Below are 22,193 nucleotides of genomic sequence, written 5' to 3'. Positions count from 1 at the left end.
TCTACAGAATGTGTTTATTTTTATGTTACAATGATGTTACAATTTTATAATAATTCTCCTGTGAAACTGTGATTGATTATTTGCCTGGTCAAACTTAACACAGAAGGTTCGTAGCAAAAAGTTTTATGTGACGTAAACGCAGACGAGATATTATTTTTAAGCATGTTACGATTTTATATAATTTGATGAAACTTTTTGCTGCACCTTTATTACTATCGCACTGCACACGCGGCGAGCTGGGTACTGGGGGCAGTTACATTTTATAGTTTAGTGACTCACGAACGAGATTCGACCTTGAGGCTTAAACTGAATCATAGCGGCCACTCTTACAACCGTCCGTTTTTATTATTTGATATTTTATTACTAACGTAGCGGACATCGATTACTAAAAGTATTAGTTTACCAAATTAGTTATTTATTGTTGGTATTTTTTATTTAAAATGTTATAACGATATTGTGTCTCGAAGTACCTCCTATTCTCGAAATATCGCGTATGAATCTAATTCACAGGCAGCTGTGTTGTAAAATTGTCGAATTATTATTTCGAGTTTTCTATTAATTTTTCATTTTTGAATTAGCTGTCCGCAGCGAATGATCTCTAACAGAAGCAATCTTAAGTGGTAAATCCTCATTAGTTAAGAACAAAGAAAGTAATCAATGTTTTCGAGACGTAGTTTTGCGTGTTATTATCTTTTTATTTTATTACAGCAGAATACATTTCTGATGTTTAGACTCTAGAGTGATTCCATTTATTTTAAGGTGAATGCATGCATTTCTTTGTGTTTCTGTGTATACTCATTCAGATATGTACTATGATAACTTGATAAGTCTAGTCCTATGGACGGCAGTCGATCTCACGTCGACGCGTGTCTATATTCTGAGGAAGCCTATCAGTCGAATCGACATGTTATTACATTGAAGTATTCTGTATTTATTGTAAAATTTTCATATACAAAATATTTTTTTTGTTTTTGTTAGTAGAATTTTACGTTTACACTATATGCTGTGCACTAAAACCAAATAATTTGTTATGTTTAAAGAGAAAATCTAATTTCTAAAATACGAGTATTTCTTCTAAGTTGAAATTCAGAGTTTTATTTTATATTTGTTATTTAGAAGATGATTTGTGCAATGCCACAATATCATTGGACAATATATTATTTGGAGATGGAATATTGCACTGTACATAATATTTTTCTCCACTATAGTTACTTACAATATCATACAAGTGCTATTTCATTATATTATTCCTGCTAGTATTTTGGATAGTGACGTTTTGAAAACAGTAAACTAAGTTTTTATTTGTAACTTCCATATTATGGTAGATACTACATAAATTAATTTCATACTTTTATTACCCAAAATTAAAGGCTTATTTGTAAAAATATAAATACACTAAATTTTCTAATACAAAGTGTTTATTTTTATTTAAACCATCATTAAATATACCCTACCCATCCCTGTAATATTCCAGAATCCAGTATCCTCTCATACTGTATAGGAGTTAGGACTTTTATATGTCACAAAAATACATTTTCCCGATTCAAAAATTTATTGAACAATAAATATTTATAGAAGTAGATAATGTACAATAATTACATAATTTATATTTCCAGTATTTTACAAATTATTAAACACGTAACTGAATGGTTCATTTTAACCTAGCTAGCTGTCTATAACAATATTGCAACCTACTGCTCTATGTACTCGAGTTCAAATTGCCTTTCTATTACCTACTCGTATAATATGTGATGCGTAAGTGTCTAAACACACTAGGCCGAAGTTACGCGGCGTAAATTCCGCATGATTACGCCCGCAATGTATTTAGATTACCGATGACACAATATTCCGTCGCGACTCGCGTTTCGTCCGTAATTTGTATGCGTTTGACATTGCGGACGTAATCATGCGGAATTTACGCCGCGTAACTTCGACCTAGTGTGTTCAGACACTAAGACCATAGACCACCTGCGAGTAAAACTATAATATTTGCAAGCATGCCCATTGTCAACATTATAACTGCGTCCATTATAACTGAGACAAAAGGCACTCTTATAATTTAAGATTGTGTTTTGTCTTATATTATTAGAAGAGCACAACTAAAAAAAAACCAGCTTTCGTGACAGCGTTTAAAGTTTTGGGAACTTAATTTTTTTCAATTATTAACTCATGATTCCTATGAATATTTCAAGACTAAAATTAGCAAAATCGGTTCAGCAGTTCTCGTTCGTTTCGTTTTAGTGAGACTAAAAAATTTTTAATCATTTTTAATAATAAAGATAAGGCCAAAGAAAAAAATAACATTTTTAAAAAATAAACAAGTACTTACCTACTATTTACATTCTATAATAGGTAGATATCTATCTAAAAAATAAAACCGACTTTAAAATTGTACCTAAAATTCCCTATCTCAAAAACTATTGATCCGATTTTGATGAAACTTGCAGTATTCCCTAAGTTGAACAATACCTAAACAATACACCAAAAAATAATTACTTAAATCTGAATTGTAGTTCCGGAGATCTGCAATTTTTTGTTGTGCCCTTATAAGGGCCGCCTACACCGGAATGGCAGCGGCGAGGCGAGCACTTTCAGTATCGTGATTTTAAACTTTATCTTCATTATTGTAATACATAGTATCGCTTGAGAAGTCTACGGCCGCCCGTGGCCGCTGGCGATTTCTCAAGACATACTATGTATTACAATAATGAAGATAAAGTTTAAAATCATATGACACTGAAAGTGCCCGCCTCGCCGCTGCTAATCCTGTGTGGCGCGGCCCTAAGGCTGCGTTTCCACCGAAGATGTGGCTGCGTTGCGAGGAATGTGTTTTCTGCCGCCTCCCCACATAGGCAAGCGCATTCGCCAACGCGCTGGCGCGGCGGTGGGCTTTTCCGAAATTCCGAAGAATTTTTTTTGAGTTCCCAGTATTGTTCTCATAGAAAAAGTTGTTCATTTTGACGGGCTCATTTGATGGTTTCAAGGATATCGGTGTTTACACTAACACACTGTGTAATTATTACTTATTAATAATCACGATGTAATCATCTTGAGGAAATAAAAACATCGTGAGGAAAGTAGCATGTCCAAGAACCTTATATTTTAGCACTTTTGATATTATTTTTTTGTTCCACAGGCAATTTTTACTCTGATAGAGCTCAATACATTTAAATGTTTTCTCGATACTCGTATTGTTCGCCATTTGGTCAAGTTAGATGTTAATTCGCCAAAAGAAGGAAACATGCACTCTTCATCGCCGCTCCGGGCAAACTGATCGCGCGGCCTATGTGTGGATGGAGCGCAAGGCTTGCCACAAGTGTCCTTTGATGTTTTCGACACCGCGCGGCAAGCTCGCAAGCGCGCCGGCCAGCGTCTAAATACCTACCGCCAACGCGCTAACGCCCGTTCTACACATTGGGCCAGTGGCTGGGCCAGCGCGCTTGCCTATGTGGAGTGCATTACAAGAACCAATTGAATCGTTGCACTGAATGTGGTAAGGCAAATGAAGCGTTTCTATTGGTTCTTAAAGCACATCCCTCGCAACGCAGCTTAGCTCAGCTCCAGTGGAAACGCAGCCTAATACCTGCTAATACTAAGGTTGCGAAAAGCATCCTAACGTAACATAAAAATACGTTTTAATATAAAATATTATTAAGCCTGAACCAATTGCCTGCTTCGTCCTTCCTAACAAAAATATCTACACTAGGTATACACGTATACAGATGCTATAGTTAAATAATGTTTTGTTTCTGTCTTGCATGGTAGTGGTGGCTTGATAGACAAGGACCAAAACATTGTGTAACTTAGATACCAGCGATCAAGATCTTTAAAAAATACACAATACACATGCAATAAAAATAACAAAATACTGTAATTTAAATGCAAGTTAAAACTTGAGACATAGAAAGCTGGATAGTAGTTTATGGATATTAGCTTAAACAAGGATCTGAGTTTATTAATTAAAACTAAGGCATCTTGGCCCATATTAATTTATGTATTGTCCTTCGAACTAAAACGCATTTTAATAATAATAATAATTGTATCGTACTGTTCGAAGGAGTCTTCAATGATAATAACACCAGTTCGGTGTTAATGTCATTTTCCAGCCAGTAGGTATCATCACATTTTAAATTATTCTTATCATCTTAACAATTCAAATATGAAGCAGAATTTTAAACATATATCAATCACAAATCTACAATATTCACGACACATAATAAATGGGTAAATAAAAAGTTAGCAGTAGCATGCTTAGCATGACCACCATAGAAAGGGTTTATTTTTACGGTAAAATAGACATGGTTATAGATTAACAAAAGAAATCTGTCAGTTTATGCACAAAAACTGCCAGCACTTCTATTCCTTCGCGTTTCTGCTGTGGACATACTATAAGTCAGATTTTATTTTATTTCTTTATTTTAATAAATTAATAAAAAGTACAAAATAAATTAACAAATATTGATGGTACAACATAAGCTTATAGAAACTTTACCGTGTACCATTAGCCGTCATCATTTCATAATACAAAGGAATACACAATTTAGTATACTCGAAATCGTACTACACCTGATATTTCATCATAAACATTCGAGTACTTAAGGATAAACAATTTCAAAGATGCAGTAGAGATCAGGCAAACGATAGTTTAATATTTGCCTATGTGATTTGAAATAGTATAATATGCTACGAATAATAAAAACTAATAATATGCTAATCTTAACATAATACTTAATAGTAATATTTGATTAACTATTACATGGGCTTCTTATGAATCAACTAATGGCAGTTAATTGTGAATACGTCCTATTATAGTAAATGAGGGGTAACATACTCAGATCGAGTCGAGACATAGTTCTACGAACCAAATGGGTTTTCTAATCATGTCAAACAACACCTAGTCGACCAACCATAAACGGAAGATAGTGTGAAGTAGCGTAGTTTTATGCATGTAAAGTGCCTGATAGATGTACGAACTTAAAGTACACGGGTTTTAAGTTTGCGAACTTACTCGGCTCGCGTCGGTGACACACGAGAATCGCTCACACTGGATTACCATGCCCCAGGCTCGCGGCTCTTTGCTGACACACAGGCGATTAAGATCGTCGAGTCATAAGTCCGCGTACTTACTCGCACGTCTGTCACCCCCTTCAGACGTATGTGTTTACAAATAAGTGCGTTGCGTGTACTGGCTTTAGTTTTGACAAACGGCATTACTGCATTTCTATTTGATCTGAGGTGGCATAAGAAATAATACAATACTATGATAATCTGATGTTGGTCGTTCGGAAAGGGACGGTTTTGAGTTTGGTGTCCAAATGACACGTAAGAATCTAAGCACCTCTGATGTAACATAATATTAAAAAGACTTTGCCACTTCTTAAATAGAAACTCAACTACAGCTGACATTTCTTCCTTATTGCTTGAGATATTATTTTACTACACAGACAAAATATCTGTCGACTGGCACGCGATTACACGGCCATCAGATTTAAATGCTATTAGGGCACGTCCTTTTGGAACGGAGCGGAAACGCGACAGCTCCTAAACCATTCAAATGTAACACAGATATTTCGACCGTCTCATACGTATACGTATATAAAATTAATTGTCAACGAGTACAGGCACCTAGTTGCGTTCGGCGAGCTTATCTGTGATGTTGGTGATCCTGGAGCGCGCGTGTTGCATGATGTCCTCGGCCAGCTCCTCGACGGTGGTGTACCGGCACTTATGGAAGCTGAACAGGTCCGAGATGAAGCCCACGATCTCCGCCTGGAACGTGTCGCAGACGTCGCGCAGGCGCTCGCTCGGCCCCAGGAACCCCCACACTAGCACCGGCAGCAGGTGCTCCGAGATGGAGTAGAAGTGCGCCATGAACCCGTCCGGGAACTGCAGGTAGCGCCGCTTCGCCTTTATCACCGACCACACGGCGGTCGTCAGCGCCTGGAATATAACGTTATATATAATAAGTCTATAATATATAATATAATAAGTCTTCGCTTATTTATGGAAAATAATATTGAAGTGAAACTCCTTTGTGTGAATAAAAAAAACTCAAACATTTTTTCAGACAATCTGTGTCCCGTTGCAGATATAGAATGTAACAGGTATATCATCCCCACACGGGGGCAAGTAACAACTGTACATGTCATGCAACAGTGCAACATGTTACTCACTTAATATTCGACGACAATAAGGCGTCCACTCTTGAGCCTTAAATAAAAACAAATGACGAATGTAAGAACTCTTACCACAGGACAATTGTTAATAATATATACTGCAAAGTCATGGATAGTTAAAACAAAGTTTTGATTTACCTTCACGACATCACAACGTAAAGATTGTTTAAATTTTGCCCTAAACCTAATTTTCTTATCGTTCGTGAACAACTTCCCTATCACAAAGTCATGAGCGATTTGCACCCGAGAAGTGAAAAGGCGTGTTCAAAACGGTACTTACGCTTTCCTTGAAGCCGTCGGAGAGCCAGCGGTTGCGGACGACGGCGAGCACGGAGGCGGGCGGCGCCGCCAGGTCCTCGAACGCGTCCAGCAGGATGAAGTCCAGCACCACGTCGTAGAATGACACCACCTGAAATTAAAAAAAATGTTTGATTAATAAACAAACATCCTAGATAAGCTGGTCTAGGACCTGCAGGCTTGGCATGGCCTCAGTAGAAGAAAGAGAAGAGTGCGAAAGAATAGAAGTACTGTAAGGGATAAAATGATAGGGTTTCTTTGTCAATATGCGTCTTTGTCTATGTGTTGTCTATTTTTCAGTAGAATGAAACTCATTCTATGCTGAGCGTGCTGGTGGACCGTTTGCCTCAGTAAATCAATAATAATAGGTACGAAAGTAGTCGATTTATTCTTATTTATATCAAATGATTAATAGTTAAAAATATTAATTACAATGATTTTAATAAAAGACACAGAAGCAAACTCACTTTAACTCCCTTACTGGAGAGCTCCTTCTCGATCATATTCCAGTTGGCCAAGTCGGACGTCCATGAAACCATCTCCTCGTACGCAACTAAGAACTCCTTTGGTTCCTGAAATGGAAAAGATACAGCAAAGTTAAAAATAGATTCGACGCAAATCATACCCAGAATATAGAGTCCGCTTAAAGTTATTCTTTTTAAACTGAACTATTCTGAGGAGACCGCTTTTTTCTCCATAATATTTACTATCAGAGAAGTTGATTCCTAGGCAGATGGAGGACCTACGTAGTTTGGTCGCGTTACGTCAAACCCAGCCGACAGCCCTACAAATCACAATAACCAATAAATTAACATGAGCCGACCAAAATGATGTTGGTCTGTCAACTGCCTAGGAATCAATTTCGTCGATGGTACATAATTTTTACACGTAAACTTTTACAACCTCCATTTTATAAATTCAGTTGAATTGTACCTTGTCAGCGAAGAGCAGCAGGTCAGTGAGCACCTGGCGGCCGGAGTCTACGAACCAGTTGCGTGAGTGCGGGTCGGCGAACACGCGCCGCAGCCCGCGCCGCAGACAGTGCAGCTTGCACGCAAACTCCGCCTCTGACGCACAACCTACCACATCCGAGCGGAGAGTCCTGGAATAAGGGAGACGTTATCTGTACCTAGTACAATCTAATGCTTATCTAATGATAGCAGCATGATTTTTTGTGGGATATCTATGTAATAAGCAAGACACGTCATGAGATTTCCTTTTCTCGTAAGAAAAAATTAAAAATACAATTGAGAAAAAAAAAACATTGAGCGACTAGCGGAAAACAATTTCCCTTGAGAAACTTGAGGCATCACATCTACTACCACATGTTGCTTTTAATATTCAGAATTTATTTCACTAAAGGCCTGCTTCACCACTTCCTGATATAGTGTCGGATAGGCTATCCACAACTTATTTGACAGATACTCCATACTCGAACTGTCAAAAAAAGTTGTGGATAGCCTATCCGGAACTTATCAGGAAGTGGTGAAACAGGCCCTTATCCTGTACCTACTGATTACTCGTTATGAACCAACCTGTAAGGAATGCCAGATTCGAATTCTTTCAGAGCCTGCTGATACAATTCTAAATTCTCTAGTTCCGGTAGTGATTCCGTCAGGTCGTCAAATTCTCTCAAATCTGCTACCTGGAAAGGAGAGAAGATAATAATGGCGATATACAATGGTGACTAGTAAGTAGTAGTTAGTAGATGACGTCGTTTTCTTTGATCAATAAGATAGAAGCTCTTCAACGTCTTCAATCGCAGTAAAATCATCAGCTACCTGATCCTCAGCGGAGGCGAAGGACTCGGCGCTTGAGTGGTGTTCCTTCTTGGTGTGGTCTGATGCGGTGTGTGAGGAGAGCAGGCGCGTGCGGCCGAACGAGCCCTCCCCGCCGCCTCCGCCGCCGCCGCCGCTCTCAGACCGGAACAGCACCGACCGCTGGTCCAGGAACAGCAGCTCGCAGCGCTCCTGTAAGACATACCAGTCATTTTAATGATTATTTAACTTTATTGAAGTTCTTAATTATATAGTTTAACAGAAAGTGTAGATATGAAGCCCACGTCAACATTTTTCAGGCAGTAAATCTCACGGAGAATCTCGCGGACGCGAACCACATAGAAACTTTAGTGTAGTAAGTTACCGTCATATATTCAAAATAGAAAACAGTCTGCTTTTCAGTGAGTGTATAGGACTTCAGGGGCAGTGCTGAATCCCAACCGCTTGTGAGATTTGGTGAACTCCACACTGAAGAATTTTGTCCGGAGACCAATCATTAATCTAAGCTTTAGTTATACACGAGCCCGATTGTCCTTAGTCGCAACTTGGCCAGTAACGTTTAACACAGACAGCTCACCTGTAGCAGGTACGCGTTCTGCAGCAGGTCCTGTATCTCCCGGCAGAACTCCGCCTCCTCGGGCGAGGTGAGCGCGAGGGTGCCCGACACCCCGCCCCGTGCCCCCAGCGAGAACGCCGCTAGGGCGTCCTCCCAGTAGTTTATACTCGTCTCTAGTGCCTCCATACCTGCCGACAATTTTTATTATTAGATTAAGGGCCTGTTTCACCACTCCCTGATAAGTGTAGGATAGGCTATCCACAACTTATCTGACATATAGAGTATAGATAGATATCCACAACCTATCTACTGAATAGGTTGAGGATAGCCTATCCGGCACTTATCAAGAAGTGGTGAAACGTAAGTAAACGTAATTACATAAAAAGTGGGCTGAGCTGTACTTTGGTGATAACGGACTTGTAACTCCCGACTATGGACCGACATAATCATAGGTAAAACCAGCGTAAAACTTTGTAACAAGGCCATTCATTTTTGTAGAGAGTGTTGACACTGTTTTTCACTTCATACTTATTTCAATTTTGGTACAAGTAGTAAGATTTTCGCTACTGTCATACCAAATCAATTTTATACCAATTACCAATGTGAAAATACTAATTAGCATAAAATCTATATCCAATATGACATCAGTAAATATATTATATGTTGTGCTGCATATTCTCATCGTACCTACAAAGTTTAGGAATTAAGGAGGTTTTAAAATAAACGATTTAACTCAATTTAATCATTTATTAAAATAATACTCATTTATAAACATTATATAATATCTAATAATCATTTAGTGACATTCTATAATAGTTTACATACACAGGTAAGTACAAAGTAGGTAGGTTGACTTGATTCTTATTATTTATTACCAATGATATTCTATGTTACTAAGTATTTTAGAAACTCATTGTTTATTACACTAAGATGTAGAATTAAGGCGGCATAATATACCTACAACGTAACATAGGTAATCAAAAATGTAATTTTGTATGTTAATTTTTTGATGTCCCAATGGTATTTGGACTAGAATAACTTTCTTTAATCATTTTAAGATTTCTTAACCACGAAAAGCCTATAAACGCACTTTTGCACTTCGCAGTTTTAAGCTGTACAAATTATGAGACCAACGTATTACCAAATTTTTTAGCTTATTCCTAAATCCTATAGAAACAACACCTCTTTCTTAGGCGGTTCGTTGTACGACAGTTGATTATGGTGTATGTGTTGTATGACTTCTTGCAAACCACTGTTGATGTCCTGTAGGCTGCCGGCTATGCTTGCCATGGCGTCCGACAGCCTCTCCTCTGCCATCCCTCTCCTCTCCTCTTGTCTCTTCATCGTTGCCGCTATGGTCTCTAAGGCTGAGGCCATCCGTTCCTCATACGCGAGCCTCCGTTCCTCTAGTTGCATAGCCCATTTCGGTGGAGGTGTAGCAGCTCTGCCTTCGGTTTCTGAAAGTATAACGATTTGGCGATTTAGAAAATGAAAGTAAGAAGTTGGGAAAACTCGCCAAGCCGGTAAAAGTCTTTATTTTCCCTTTTAATTTTGTTTCTTATGCCATAACCTTAAAACCAATTTTAATACGAATTAAGTGACAATAAAGTAAATCTTCACCTGAAGATGTGTATTTAGAGTCCTGTCGCGTTTTAATATCCCAGGTATAATCGTCTTGCATTTTCTGGTCTGCGTCAGAATCATCATTGGCGTAGGTGTCCATTGGCTCTGATGACGTTACCGGGGCGGACACCGCACCTTCCCCATTGACCTTTAGCACGCGAATCTCCAAGTCGTTCAAAGGCACAGCTCGCTGGGACGTCGACGCGTCTGGAGACAACTGTTTCCTTTTGGCGTTCGCGGCTTTCTTCCGGCACTTGTGTCGCCACTCGAACCAATACTGAAAATTCAAAGTTCAGCTACATAAAACAAATAATCATGTTGTTAGCATCGTTCTTTGGCTATAACTAGAACCAATACAAATAAAAGTTGCGTTAATTAATATCGACGTAGAGATAGAGCAAGGTATCGAGATAGAGCTAATGTCTAAAATAAGTATACAATATTTTTACATCCGATGTCGGACTTATCTTTATAGCATTTATTTATAATTGCAATTATACTATAAATATTAAATACCTTTTTCCAGTGATCGGGGGCCTTAAAGACCCCAGATGGCACAGCGTTGAGTTTCTTGGCGAGCACGGCCCACTTGTGCTTGGTTCCCTGGTGCGCGATCCGCGGCCCAGGAGGGAACCCTTTGGACATGTCCTTGTTGGCTTCTATAAAGTCTATCAGTATCTCCAACTGCTGTCTCAATATTTTTCGTGGAGGCGCCATCTAAAAATATAAAATAATAATCAAATATAAAATTAAAAATTGTTTAAATAAAAATACTAAAATTATTTAAATTATATTTGTTAAAATTATTTCACTATGTATCGAAGCTTAGATATAGCTGGTAACTAATAATAGAATTAAATTAAGTATTTCCTAAAATGTAGTAATCATTTATAATCCTTTTTGCATAAGTAATATGTTTTATTGCTATGATATTATATTAATCATTGTTTTATTTACAGTTTACTACTTGATTCCGTAACATATTTGAAACTAAGATAATTTCTTGTATTAATTTCTCATCATAAGCTATAATATTGCATTGTTTATTAATAGAAACAGTAATAATTTGCTTACCTTTTAATGTTGTTTCCAGACTGCCAAATTTTTAATAATCGGCAACAATTATCTTCAAATTACAATTAAATTACCCGCTTCATTTTGACAATAGCAATTTCTTTCAAGATCACAAATTAATAGTGATTTGTATATGTAATGGCGACTGCTGCAATGACGTTTAGTTTCCATTGGACATTTTATCGAATAGCGTCCCGACATAGACATAAAAGGAGGACTGAACAATGATTATGGTCCATGGAAGGGACTCTATAAAAAATAAACTAGGTAGAATGATGGTGAACTAAAATGCATAGTATATAAAAAAGTTAACAGCATTAAAGCATGGTTTTTAAAACAATGTAAAATATAAATGCATCGAAATGTAAGCAAAAACTTTCGACAAAGCTGCTTGCATGAAAGAGAGGCAAATGGACAGAATGAACTATCTCGCTCCTGGAGAAATCAAATTAGTGTAATATAGCTCTAAATGTGTTGAGACAAGGTTCATTTCTGATAAGTACACGGGAGACGTGAGACCTGCTGGACCTAAGCAAACAGTAGGCTACGGTATAAGTGCAACGACATCACTGAAGCTGTTTGACCTCACATTTACGCCAACAGATGTCGTGAAACATGTTTTAAAACTCTCACCAGTGGGATTTTTTTAAACAATTTATATCATTAGTTGGACTGAAGCGCAACAATTTTCAAAAAATATAATTTAAACGTATAGATTATTAAATATCATATTTTACTTAACAAATTTCACCTCGACTTAAAATCAAAATTATTAAGCTCTCAAGGTTAAGAGACATCTAGCGGCGAGTAGCATAACTAGCACAAGCAGTGTAATCTCTACAAATGTAGAGTCGCGCAGTATATCGCTACTGAAATCGAAGTGGTTTCCAACGTATAGAGAATAAGGTAGATGTCACTAAGGATTAAGATTTTGCTTTCCCAATACCTTAATCCTAACTCCTTATAACAAAATCACTTAAACTTCCAAAGAAACAATGTAAAAATGTAGAGCCGGCTCAAATACTTAATTACAATTTTTATGACTGGAAGATTAAATAGAGTTTGGTTTTTATAAAATTATAGTTTAAACTTATAATAAGCCTCAATATCATCTCACATTTGAAGACGAAAATCCATCTAATATAACCAGAAAAAAGTTGAAATGAAATAGACTTCAACGACAGTCGATACCGAAAGCTACTTTATAGCGTCGTTGCGCCGCCTAATATACTTACCCCCTTACTAATAAACGTTGTATAAGCTTTGAATAGTTATACAGTGTTTTGTTCCTGTCACACAAGTTACAATTTTAATTGGATTGAAGAAGACAAAACACTGTATAACTATTCAAAGCTTATACAGCGTTTATTAGTAAGGTGGTTAATTTTTTTACGTAATTTTTGTAGAATTCATAACCCTGGATATGTAGCGTTTTAAGATATAACAGTTTCAATGTCACGTGTTAATATTTTAGCGGCGGAAGACACGACGCGAGGGTGCGGCGCGCGCGGCGGTGTCGGCTTACCGCTCACCTGTGCGCGTAAGTAATTAAATTATTTACCGCGAACTTTCAACCGCCGCGGTATTTTCCTTCCAAAGCAATATCCTTAGCGGGTAATTCGGTTACGGTGACATCATGTTGTTCGTCACTTCCACTAACCTTGAACGCTGTCACTTGTCAGGTATAGCCATTAGCCGCGCATAACTTTAAGATCGCTCATCAATCCGTCCACGTGTTTCATATCTACCAATAATGTTATTAGCTATTAATGTAGCTTCACCGCTTAATATCGCGTCTCGTCTTAATTAACAAACAGGTAATTAAATAAAAATCCTAATTAATAAGAAAAGTCTGAAAACCAGTAGCACCTTCCGTACGAATACGCGTAGTATTCGCCCCGCTCATCTTTTCGCCCCACCAAACAGATCAAGAAATTGTACACTGCGCCATTTTTGTCGAGCGATCTTAAAGTTGAGCGGAGCCCATAATAATTATAGTTTATTACAAAATATATATTTTATAAACTTTCGAACTTTTAAGCCTAAAGATTTGATGATTTCTTTAATCATTTCTAGAGTGACTTCTATTTGATGTGTTCTTTTAAATTTTCTTCAGAACTTACCATAAAAGAGCAGCTATGTTCCCGTACAACCACATCAAGGATTTATCTTTTTTCACTTGGTAATTTATTTTGGGCAACGATCATTTTAATGTTACCTAATTTTGTTTATACATTTTTAACTCCACCTAATTGTAAAAAGATGTATGAAATTAACGTTACCTGACGTATTTCAGGCGTAATAAATAAGTAAAACATAATATAAAATTCATGCATATTTTAATTTCAATTTACAAGTAATAGTTAGTAAATTATAATTTATAATAAACAACTAAATACTTGTACCTAGTAAACTACCAGTACCAACATTAAAATTATTTTCTTCCTTATTAACTTGTACAAAAAGTTGACTAGCTGCTTACGCGCGTTAATAATAAAATTATATAACCAAAGGTCATTAACGTGAAGTTCAAAACTAGCGGAGTGTTAAGTCGGTGTGATATGGTCCGCGGCCGACGCGCGCCGGAGTCCGGACGGACGGACGGACGGACAGAACCTGCCGACAGCCGATGATGATACGCGCGAGCCGCGAGACCCGCGCCCGGCGCCCGCCGTCAGTCCTATAGAGGCTCTGCTACGCAGCGCTACCCTCGTCGACGACCGTTCTCTACGTCTCTACGTCGATATTTCAGTGGGATCCAATTACGATATTGTGCCGTAGATATAAACAGTGTATGTGCGTATTCGGGAATTTGCAGCTCAGTGACCTATAACGACTCCACCATTTTGAGTTAAAAGTCGCCGGTCTTTTCTAGCAGGTAAGAAAATTCAACGAGGAATTTTAAGAAACCAGTTACAATCAATCTTTTATTTTTTGTTCGGGTGACGAATTCGGTGCAGATTTAACCACGACATTCGGTTCCAGCTTAGGTTCTTGCTCATTGGAATTTATTTTTTATAATATTATTGCTTAACTAATATTGATACTACTTAGGTATAGTATATGCTGCAAATTGTACAATATGGAATACTTATAACATTTTATATTATGTCGTTGTGCATTAAAGGCTTAATGGTATCTAGTAGGTACCTAGTACCTACGTTTGTAATGTTTTGTACGCGTTTGTTGATTGCTCCTTGTACGGCGCTATAGTATCGTAAGTGATGCAGTCACGTTAAAATACAAGGACCTCCTAACACGTTTCTCGTGAACCGGTTCCGGAGATTCATAGTTTTTAGACGCCAAGACTTATGCAACACATCCTCGTTCACCTACTTTATCCGGACCTGGAGAAGCCGGTAGGATAACCCGATGCTGCTATTTTAATCCAACATTAATACATCGTATAATTTCATGCAGTCTTCAATTTAGTAATGATTTATCCACGTGAAACATATGATGTTATAACAAGAATTTTGGTTCTAAAATATTTTATCAATTGATAAATAATATTAATAAATAAAAATAAACAAAATATTATTACTCTGGGTAAAGTAAAGTTACAAAATGGTTTTCACATGAAATTTTAAACCAATTTCTTATGCATCTTCAAAAGTTCTCATTCATTCAAAATTTCAAGGGGACCTTCGACGCATGAGACTGTCATATGAGAATACCATTTTGCAGTTTCATACGACTCTGGCTGAAACACAGCTGTGTTGGTTTAAACTTAACGAAACATAAAGTAACTGGTATCCCGCTATCTCGTACAAAATAAGAATATCACAATAAAGTTACGTATTCTGACGCAACTTCTGCAGAAAGGCGTGACTTATCTACTTTTCCAGCGTAATCTTGGAGGAATATTTTCACAAGTTCGGCGCGGCGTGCGAGGTGAAATGGCAACACACGTACAAACGCGCGAAATAGGCGAAGAATTTTTGGCTAATGTATATTTAATGCTCGAGCGGAATTTAATGTGTGTTCACAAAAAATGTTCCTTCCTTTTACGGGCGTGCTGACTGTCGACCGCGCGTACTCATTCGTATTAATTTTATTCACGTGAAGATTAGTATTGCCAACATAACACATTATTTCAAGATATAAAACCTCCGTCTTATATTACTTGCATTAAAATTAAAAATGACATAAGCTGAAAACCATTCGTATTAGTCATCCATATTAATAAAATAATTTATATATTTGCACAGGTTTTCGCGTTCAATAGTTTCTTTTTCTGTTTGTCCAGCTTTTATATTGTTTAGCCCCATACTGATAAAAGTATCTACACTGTCTATAAAGACGTTCTACTATTTAGTTTGTGGTTCGACAACAAAGACAAGACATAATTGCATAATATCTATAACGATACAAACACTGTAACATTTTTATAAGTAACTCGATGATGCCTGCAACTCCGTTGAGAACAAATTCGTTTATTGCGAAGGTGCAGTACTTTTTCGGAGTCTACTAGGAGACTATGTCCTTTCCCGGGACTCACACTATCTCCATAGCGAATTTCATCAGAATCGGTTCAGCGGTTCAAGCGTGACGAGGTAACAAACAGGCAGACGTACACACTTTTTTAACATTTTTAATCTTTGTATGCAAAGTATGCAAGTAATAGGGTGAGTGTACTTAATTAGTGGGAATGTGTTTCAAAGGCAGCTCTACAATGCGATGGTATTGGGAGCAGCAGACGTAAGAGTCTAGCAGCCGTCGCGCCATCGGCCACTTGGCGTCGAGCTATCGATCTGTAGCACCGCTCACGTCATTTCAATTAGGGACTTCGCAAATACTAAGTACTCGTGTTGCTCGGGGGCCGGGGGCGTACTCGCTCAGAGGACTAGGTTCTACACCAAAGGAATCATAGACGCGTTCTTTCAATTGATTTTTTTCTGACTTCCTAAAAGGATTATGTTCTATATTTGGTTCGAAATATTTTTTGTTATGTTGATGTTACATCTGATCGAACTCTACATTTAAATGATGCGTGCAGCGTGCCTGTCCAGTGTCCAGTCACACACTGCAAGTCACTGCAAAGCTAAGCTCTACGGTGCCGGCCGGGTTACGCCGTACACGCTAGTGAGGTACACGACAAGCCGGCAATAAACATTTCATTTGCAACAAGTCGCCGTTAAGGTTTAACGCAATTAATAAATATAATCGCGAAGCACGAAGCTCCGAAGGAAGAATTACGAGCTGTAGAGATTAATCAATTAGCGAACCCTGTGTCGGCATAATTTACCTGTTTCCGCTGCATCACTCATCTAATTCTGACGTTCGTTAAGTCCGCACCAATTGACAGCCAATAAGTGCGGTTCGACGACCTACAAATTAACCGTTTGCATCGTCGATCGCTTTTGACTATTTGGCATAAGATCAAACGAACGATTCCTCGAGATAAAAAACTGAGATCTTTATTTGGGTCGCTAAGATTAAACATCGATTTGACCTTATACGATTATACAATTCAAACGGCCTACTTCGGCGGCAAAGGCACCGCGCGGCCGTTTCCGTAAAACAATACGTAGCTTTGTCGGGCGGAAAATTGCAGCAATTTTAGGGTGAAACCTACGGAGATAAAAATTTAAATGGAAAAATTTCAGAATAAATGGAATACGTTTTGATGTAAGTAAGAAATAGAATTTCATTACGTTTTATAGGATTACGGGAATGTACAAAATTTGAAGGGGACATCGGGAAAATTCAAGATTGTTATGCTCTACTTTCAGGTTCATAAATATGTATCGTTCGGGTGACCTCTGAACCATGATTTCCGTATCACCTATATAGTGTACCAACTTTGTTCGCCGGAGACCTTAGTCGAGTACACTTTTTATATGCCTACATTTGACCTAGATCAAGTAATACTAAGTTTATTTTACAAACGCTACCAAAAACATGACACCGGAAAAGTGTCAAAGTGGGCTGGTGCAGGAGGTGCACCACTTATGGTGTGTGCTCATTAGTCTGGAGTCGCGATACAATGACATATTGACATAATAGTAAACGAGGTCATTGTTGTAACAAAGGGTTTAGGGTCGGCAGGTCTGAGGTCGGAGGGACAGAATCGTTCGCATGCAGGCCACGCTGCGGCGGGCGATCGATACGCGCCCGCGCGACGATACCGACTGCCGACTGCCGACTCGCCTCGCTGCTGCTGCTTACGAACGTGCGAATTGCGAAAATTCAACGTCTTCACAAATTAGGTACCTTTTTAAAAATTTACGTATCCAGGAGGCAAACTTTTAAGTTGCAACTTGCAAGTTCAATGCGACTGTACTCTCTTGGCGGTCATAAAATGATACGATGATATTTGACTGTCTATGAAAAGTTGAAAACCAAAGGTGTTTTAAAATTAACGTCAATAATAATTACACGCATTAGGTAAATACAGAATACAAACAAATTGCTATCAAAAATAAGAAACTACGCCAAAAGCACAAGTATGATAATCATACTCTTATCTTTTTGGTAGAGTCATATAATAGTTTCTGTTTCTATTTCTTATTCCTTGAATACTGTGTCTCAGAATGAGATGCAAGAGCAATTGGCACACGAGTGACGAGGCCTACATTTAGATAGCATGACTTGTGAGCTAGAGCAAAAAAACAAGAGAGATAATATAGCTATTACAAGTGTAATACGTACTTAATTAATCATCTTTTTTTTCCGCCTCTATAGATGACTACACGTATTACGCGGGCGAGTCAGCCGGCAACAATTTAAGAACACGTCACTACAATCAGGGCCCCCGTGTGGGCTTCTATCTAACTGGAATATCTTCTGATACGTGACTGATAAATTTTATTGAGCATCATTAGTCAGCTCTTTGCCGCGAATTTTCGTTAATTAGTAAAGAGATAACTTAGACGTTATGTAATGTTGTTCGGTACTAAAAGTATGATTAATTGTCGTCCGCCTAAAATTCGGTCCAATTTATTTTAAAGACGCGCTCTAGAGGACGTTTCAATTGCATGGGTGTAAGTAGGACATTGTTTGAAAATGTAGCATGTTCTATGATCGATAAACTGTACGGTATTGGATTATAATGGATATGCTCTTTGTTCCGGGGAGCACTAGCTGTTTACTAATAGCTTAATGCACTTCCAATGCCCGTCACAACCCTCGGTGAGGGGAAGAGGTGGGAAGAGTCCATTATGGTATTACAATGTTGATGCAGACATATCAGATTTAGGGCCTGTTTCACCACTTTCTGATAAAGTGCTTAATAGGCTATTCACAACATTTTGGACAGATTCTCCATACTTGATCTGTCAAGTTAATTGGTGGATAGCCTTATCAGGAAGTGGTGAAACAGGCCCTAAGCATTGTACTGCTTTTCTAGTAAAGGTTGACACTGGAGACAAATTGAGAGTACTCTAGTGGCAACGAATTGCTATAAAATGTTTAATGTTACACGAAATAATATTACCAAATACCAATATATTATTCGAATACTCGCCTTTACCGTAATATTCAGCCTTGTATTCAGTTATCTAAATACGTTTATAAATATTAAACACTCCAAAAATAAACTTCATAAATTCCATCTGCATCGTATTAAGATTAAATTATTTTAGGAGATACAAAATTTATCCATGTAACGAGATAAAAACAAATCAGCATGGGTAATTTTATTTACATTCAAAGCGCGAGTTAGAAATTGTTATTCAGTTGGAGTTGATCTTACGGCATCTTCTTTATAAAATAATAGAGCTCATATAAAATCAGCACGTGAGGCAGACCTCTATTCAGATTTCAACCTACTTACATCTGAGGACCATAACGTTATTTTGTTCGGATAAAGTTTTACGTTTTATTAAGCAAATGCAGCTGTTGGAACTTGGAGCTTTAAGATTAGCATCGTAAACAACGATATTATGGAGAATATTGTATCCGATCTTTGAAGGAGGATACCTCTAATTTTATAATAGAACTATTATAATAGTTCGTGCGTGGGTCCCAGACTGCAATTCCATTATATTTTTTCACACAGCTCCCTTTATTGGGCGACCCTTGGCCGAACAATCGGGGAGGGGAGCGACGCGCAGCTGTCTTTCCTTTTGAGATAGTGAATTATTATTTGCTCAGTTGATGTTACTTTGTTGCAAAATATACTATGAGAAGTCTCTTATTTACTCGACGGAGATTTTTAGAATAACAACTTTTATGTCTCGGTGAAACTTAAAGTAGAAAGAAAACTACTTTTTGCCTCGTCTAGTTTGAAGACATGACGCCAGGAAGAAGAAATTTCCAATCAACGACTTCATAAAAAGAGATATGTCTAACTCTGGTAGAGTAGCATTGCTGTCTAATTTTTTTTATCTAAATATGTACCTACTTACTTTCAAAAGAATAATTTGATTCGACGCGTAAAAACGAGTCGTATTCGATTCCACATCCGTAACGCGGTTTTTGCCTGTTCCGATTGAAATTTCCGTGAAATGCTCGGCAGCGAGAGGTTTGAGTTCATGGCCAGTGGAACAATCGATTTGCGTGATTTTGCGAGTCTCGCCGTTGCTATACGCTTCAAAAATAAACGCGTTCCTGGATGTTATTGTTCATTATATTCCAGTGAGAACGCTTTAAATGGACATTCCTTGTTTTATGCAGTTTACAAATAAACTGAATAAACGCAAGCCCTTGCTATAGGAAGTTAAAGGAAAAAATAGGAAATTACGATTTGGAAAAAATACTTAGAAATACAATGTAGTTACTTCAACATTAAAAAAGGCTTTTTACTTAAGAGTTTTGAATTTTGTACAATTTTCGAGAAGATACGCTAAGTAACGTTATAACACCATATTTAATCGGAAAGTAAGAAATATTTCTCGCAGTTAGTGAAAAATTAACATTGAGTGTGGTCATTCATTTTATGTGAACGTGTGTAATTACAGGGAACACACATAGATAGTACGGTACTTTAAAATGAATTAATTCACATTGAAATAACAAGCTGTTGCCGCGGTCAGCGCGAGGAAATTAAATGAGCCAGCAGTGCGGATGCGTCTTCGTCTAACTTATTCTTATTTGAATACTTAATCCTACAGGCCACATAGTACTGACTAACATTCTGGTACTGAATACTACAGGTCGAATGGTTCAAACATCTGACCCCCAAAGAATAAAAACAAATTCATGTTATAGAAACAGTACATCTAGAATCACCATTACCTATTTATATACCATACTATTTAGGGCCTGTTTCACCACTTTCTGATAAAGTGACGAATAGCCTTTTTCACAACTTTTTTGACAGATTCTCCATACTCTGTCGAGTTAAGTGGTGGATAGCCTGTTCGGCACTTATTAGGAAGTGGTGAAACAGGCATTTAGGCTCTTTATAATATTGAGGATGTTTAAAGCTAAAAACTTTAATTAAAAATATACGAGATAAAGCAAAAGTATGTTTTAAGAAGACTGTCTTCAAGGCTCTACATTAAACACGATATGAGTCTCATTGTTATAATATGAGATAGTTTTGTGTCTTTTGTTTTTTTCTCTTGTATCTACTTTGATATCATATAAATTGAATGAAGCTTTTATTCTTATAATAACTCTCATTATTTATAATTTATTCATTATTACACACATTACACACATTTATCTCTCGTGTCTATTCTGCTCTACAATTAATTTCATACTTTTTTATATGATGCATCTCATCTCTAAGTAAATCTGCTTCTGATTCAATCGGAATTTATTTTATGAGGAATTTTATGAACCCCAATAGACTGAATACGGCTTCTCCATTGAAATAATGCTCGTAGATAAATAAGGTATGACCGCAGTCTATAATCTCTGGTAAGCCGTGGTCACAAAAGAGCCCGCACCCTGTCGGTACTAACGGTTTATAATTTAATATCCGTTCGAGATAATTTATATCCTCAGCACCATTATGAAGGTATAAAACGCTATTTGGAGCCCATATTAGTAGTAAACGCAGGTTAAAACGATCGAGTGAAAGCCACTCTTGTGCAATATTTGGTTACGGGTATGCGGCGCAAGCGAGTAAAAATTACCGCGCCATATACGCCGCGCGGGAGAGGCCTAGACCCTAGTAGTATTGTACATGGTATTTAGTGCACCTACATGTTGTTTTTCCGAAGCTTCCGTTTCCAGTAATTTGCTTCGACAGACTTCTTTATACGATGATTAATGATGTAAATAAATTGTACGGTATGTATACATGTAGCGTAATTAGGAGTTTGTTTACATCATAATAGAAGCTGTATTATTGTTAATAGCTCAATAACTACTACAACGTTTTTTGCTCTATCTACGTCTTTTACGGGTACATTTTACAAAAATAATACTTGTTGATAGGTACAAAATTAACTTGGAACAGCCTAAAATGTAAGCGTAGACCGTTTTGCCACAAAATTACATTATAAAATAATAACATGCAATATTAATTTGAAGCGCAAAAGTTCCAACAAGGGAACTCAAGGTCACTCCGACATTTCCTGAAGGTTATTTCCAAGGACTCGGGCCATTGGAACGCCCTCTACTATCCACATTTCTGTTCAACATGTCTATATTTACATCGTTCTTTCCCTTTCGAAATCATTACGGTTCACTAAACTTCTTACATCGAAACAAAGGAGTTACGAGGTACATCTCTACATATCTCAGGTGGTTGAATCTCGGAGAGGATTACGGGGTATGGAAAAGAGCACGGGT

General features: G+C 37.5%; 2 protein-coding genes across 3 annotated transcripts in view; one reads left to right on the top strand and one right to left on the bottom strand.

The window, feature by feature from the left end:
- Window positions 1-5,116: 5,116 nt before the first annotated feature.
- The window catches only part of LOC121740329 (mitoguardin), a 48,970-nt gene continuing 31,893 nt past the window's right edge, over window positions 5,117-22,193 (bottom strand). Inside the window, exons 1-11 of one of the 2 annotated variants that reach the window (XM_042133009.1) lie at window positions 11,505-11,753; window positions 10,947-11,147; window positions 10,428-10,707; window positions 10,019-10,264; window positions 8,829-8,998; window positions 8,255-8,443; window positions 8,009-8,118; window positions 7,407-7,575; window positions 6,941-7,045; window positions 6,457-6,585; window positions 5,117-5,940 (exon numbers count right to left, since the gene is read on the bottom strand). In XM_042133009.1, coding sequence (XP_041988943.1) covers window positions 5,626-5,940; window positions 6,457-6,585; window positions 6,941-7,045; window positions 7,407-7,575; window positions 8,009-8,118; window positions 8,255-8,443; window positions 8,829-8,998; window positions 10,019-10,264; window positions 10,428-10,707; window positions 10,947-11,147 — 1,914 coding nt within the window. In that variant the 5' untranslated portion in view covers window positions 11,505-11,753 and the 3' untranslated portion in view covers window positions 5,117-5,625. Of the gene's footprint in view, window positions 5,941-6,456; window positions 6,586-6,940; window positions 7,046-7,406; window positions 7,576-8,008; window positions 8,119-8,254; window positions 8,444-8,828; window positions 8,999-10,018; window positions 10,265-10,427; window positions 10,708-10,946; window positions 11,148-11,504; window positions 11,754-22,193 lie in introns of those variants that run through there. The other variant, XM_042133002.1, reaches the window with a different exon arrangement.
- LOC121740342 (protein unzipped) overlaps window positions 14,125-22,193 on the top strand; it is a 28,374-nt gene continuing 20,305 nt past the window's right edge. Inside the window, exon 1 of the mRNA XM_042133017.1 lies at window positions 14,125-14,382. The gene's annotated coding sequence lies outside the window, so the exon portion shown is untranslated. The remainder of the gene's footprint in view (window positions 14,383-22,193) is intronic.

This window comes from Aricia agestis, chromosome 1 (genome assembly GCF_905147365.1).
Source record: "Aricia agestis chromosome 1, ilAriAges1.1, whole genome shotgun sequence".
In the NCBI taxonomy this organism is placed as follows: Eukaryota; Metazoa; Arthropoda; class Insecta; order Lepidoptera; family Lycaenidae; genus Aricia; species Aricia agestis.
Note: the sequence above shows the minus strand (reverse complement) of the source record. Positions and strands in the feature narration are given on the sequence as shown.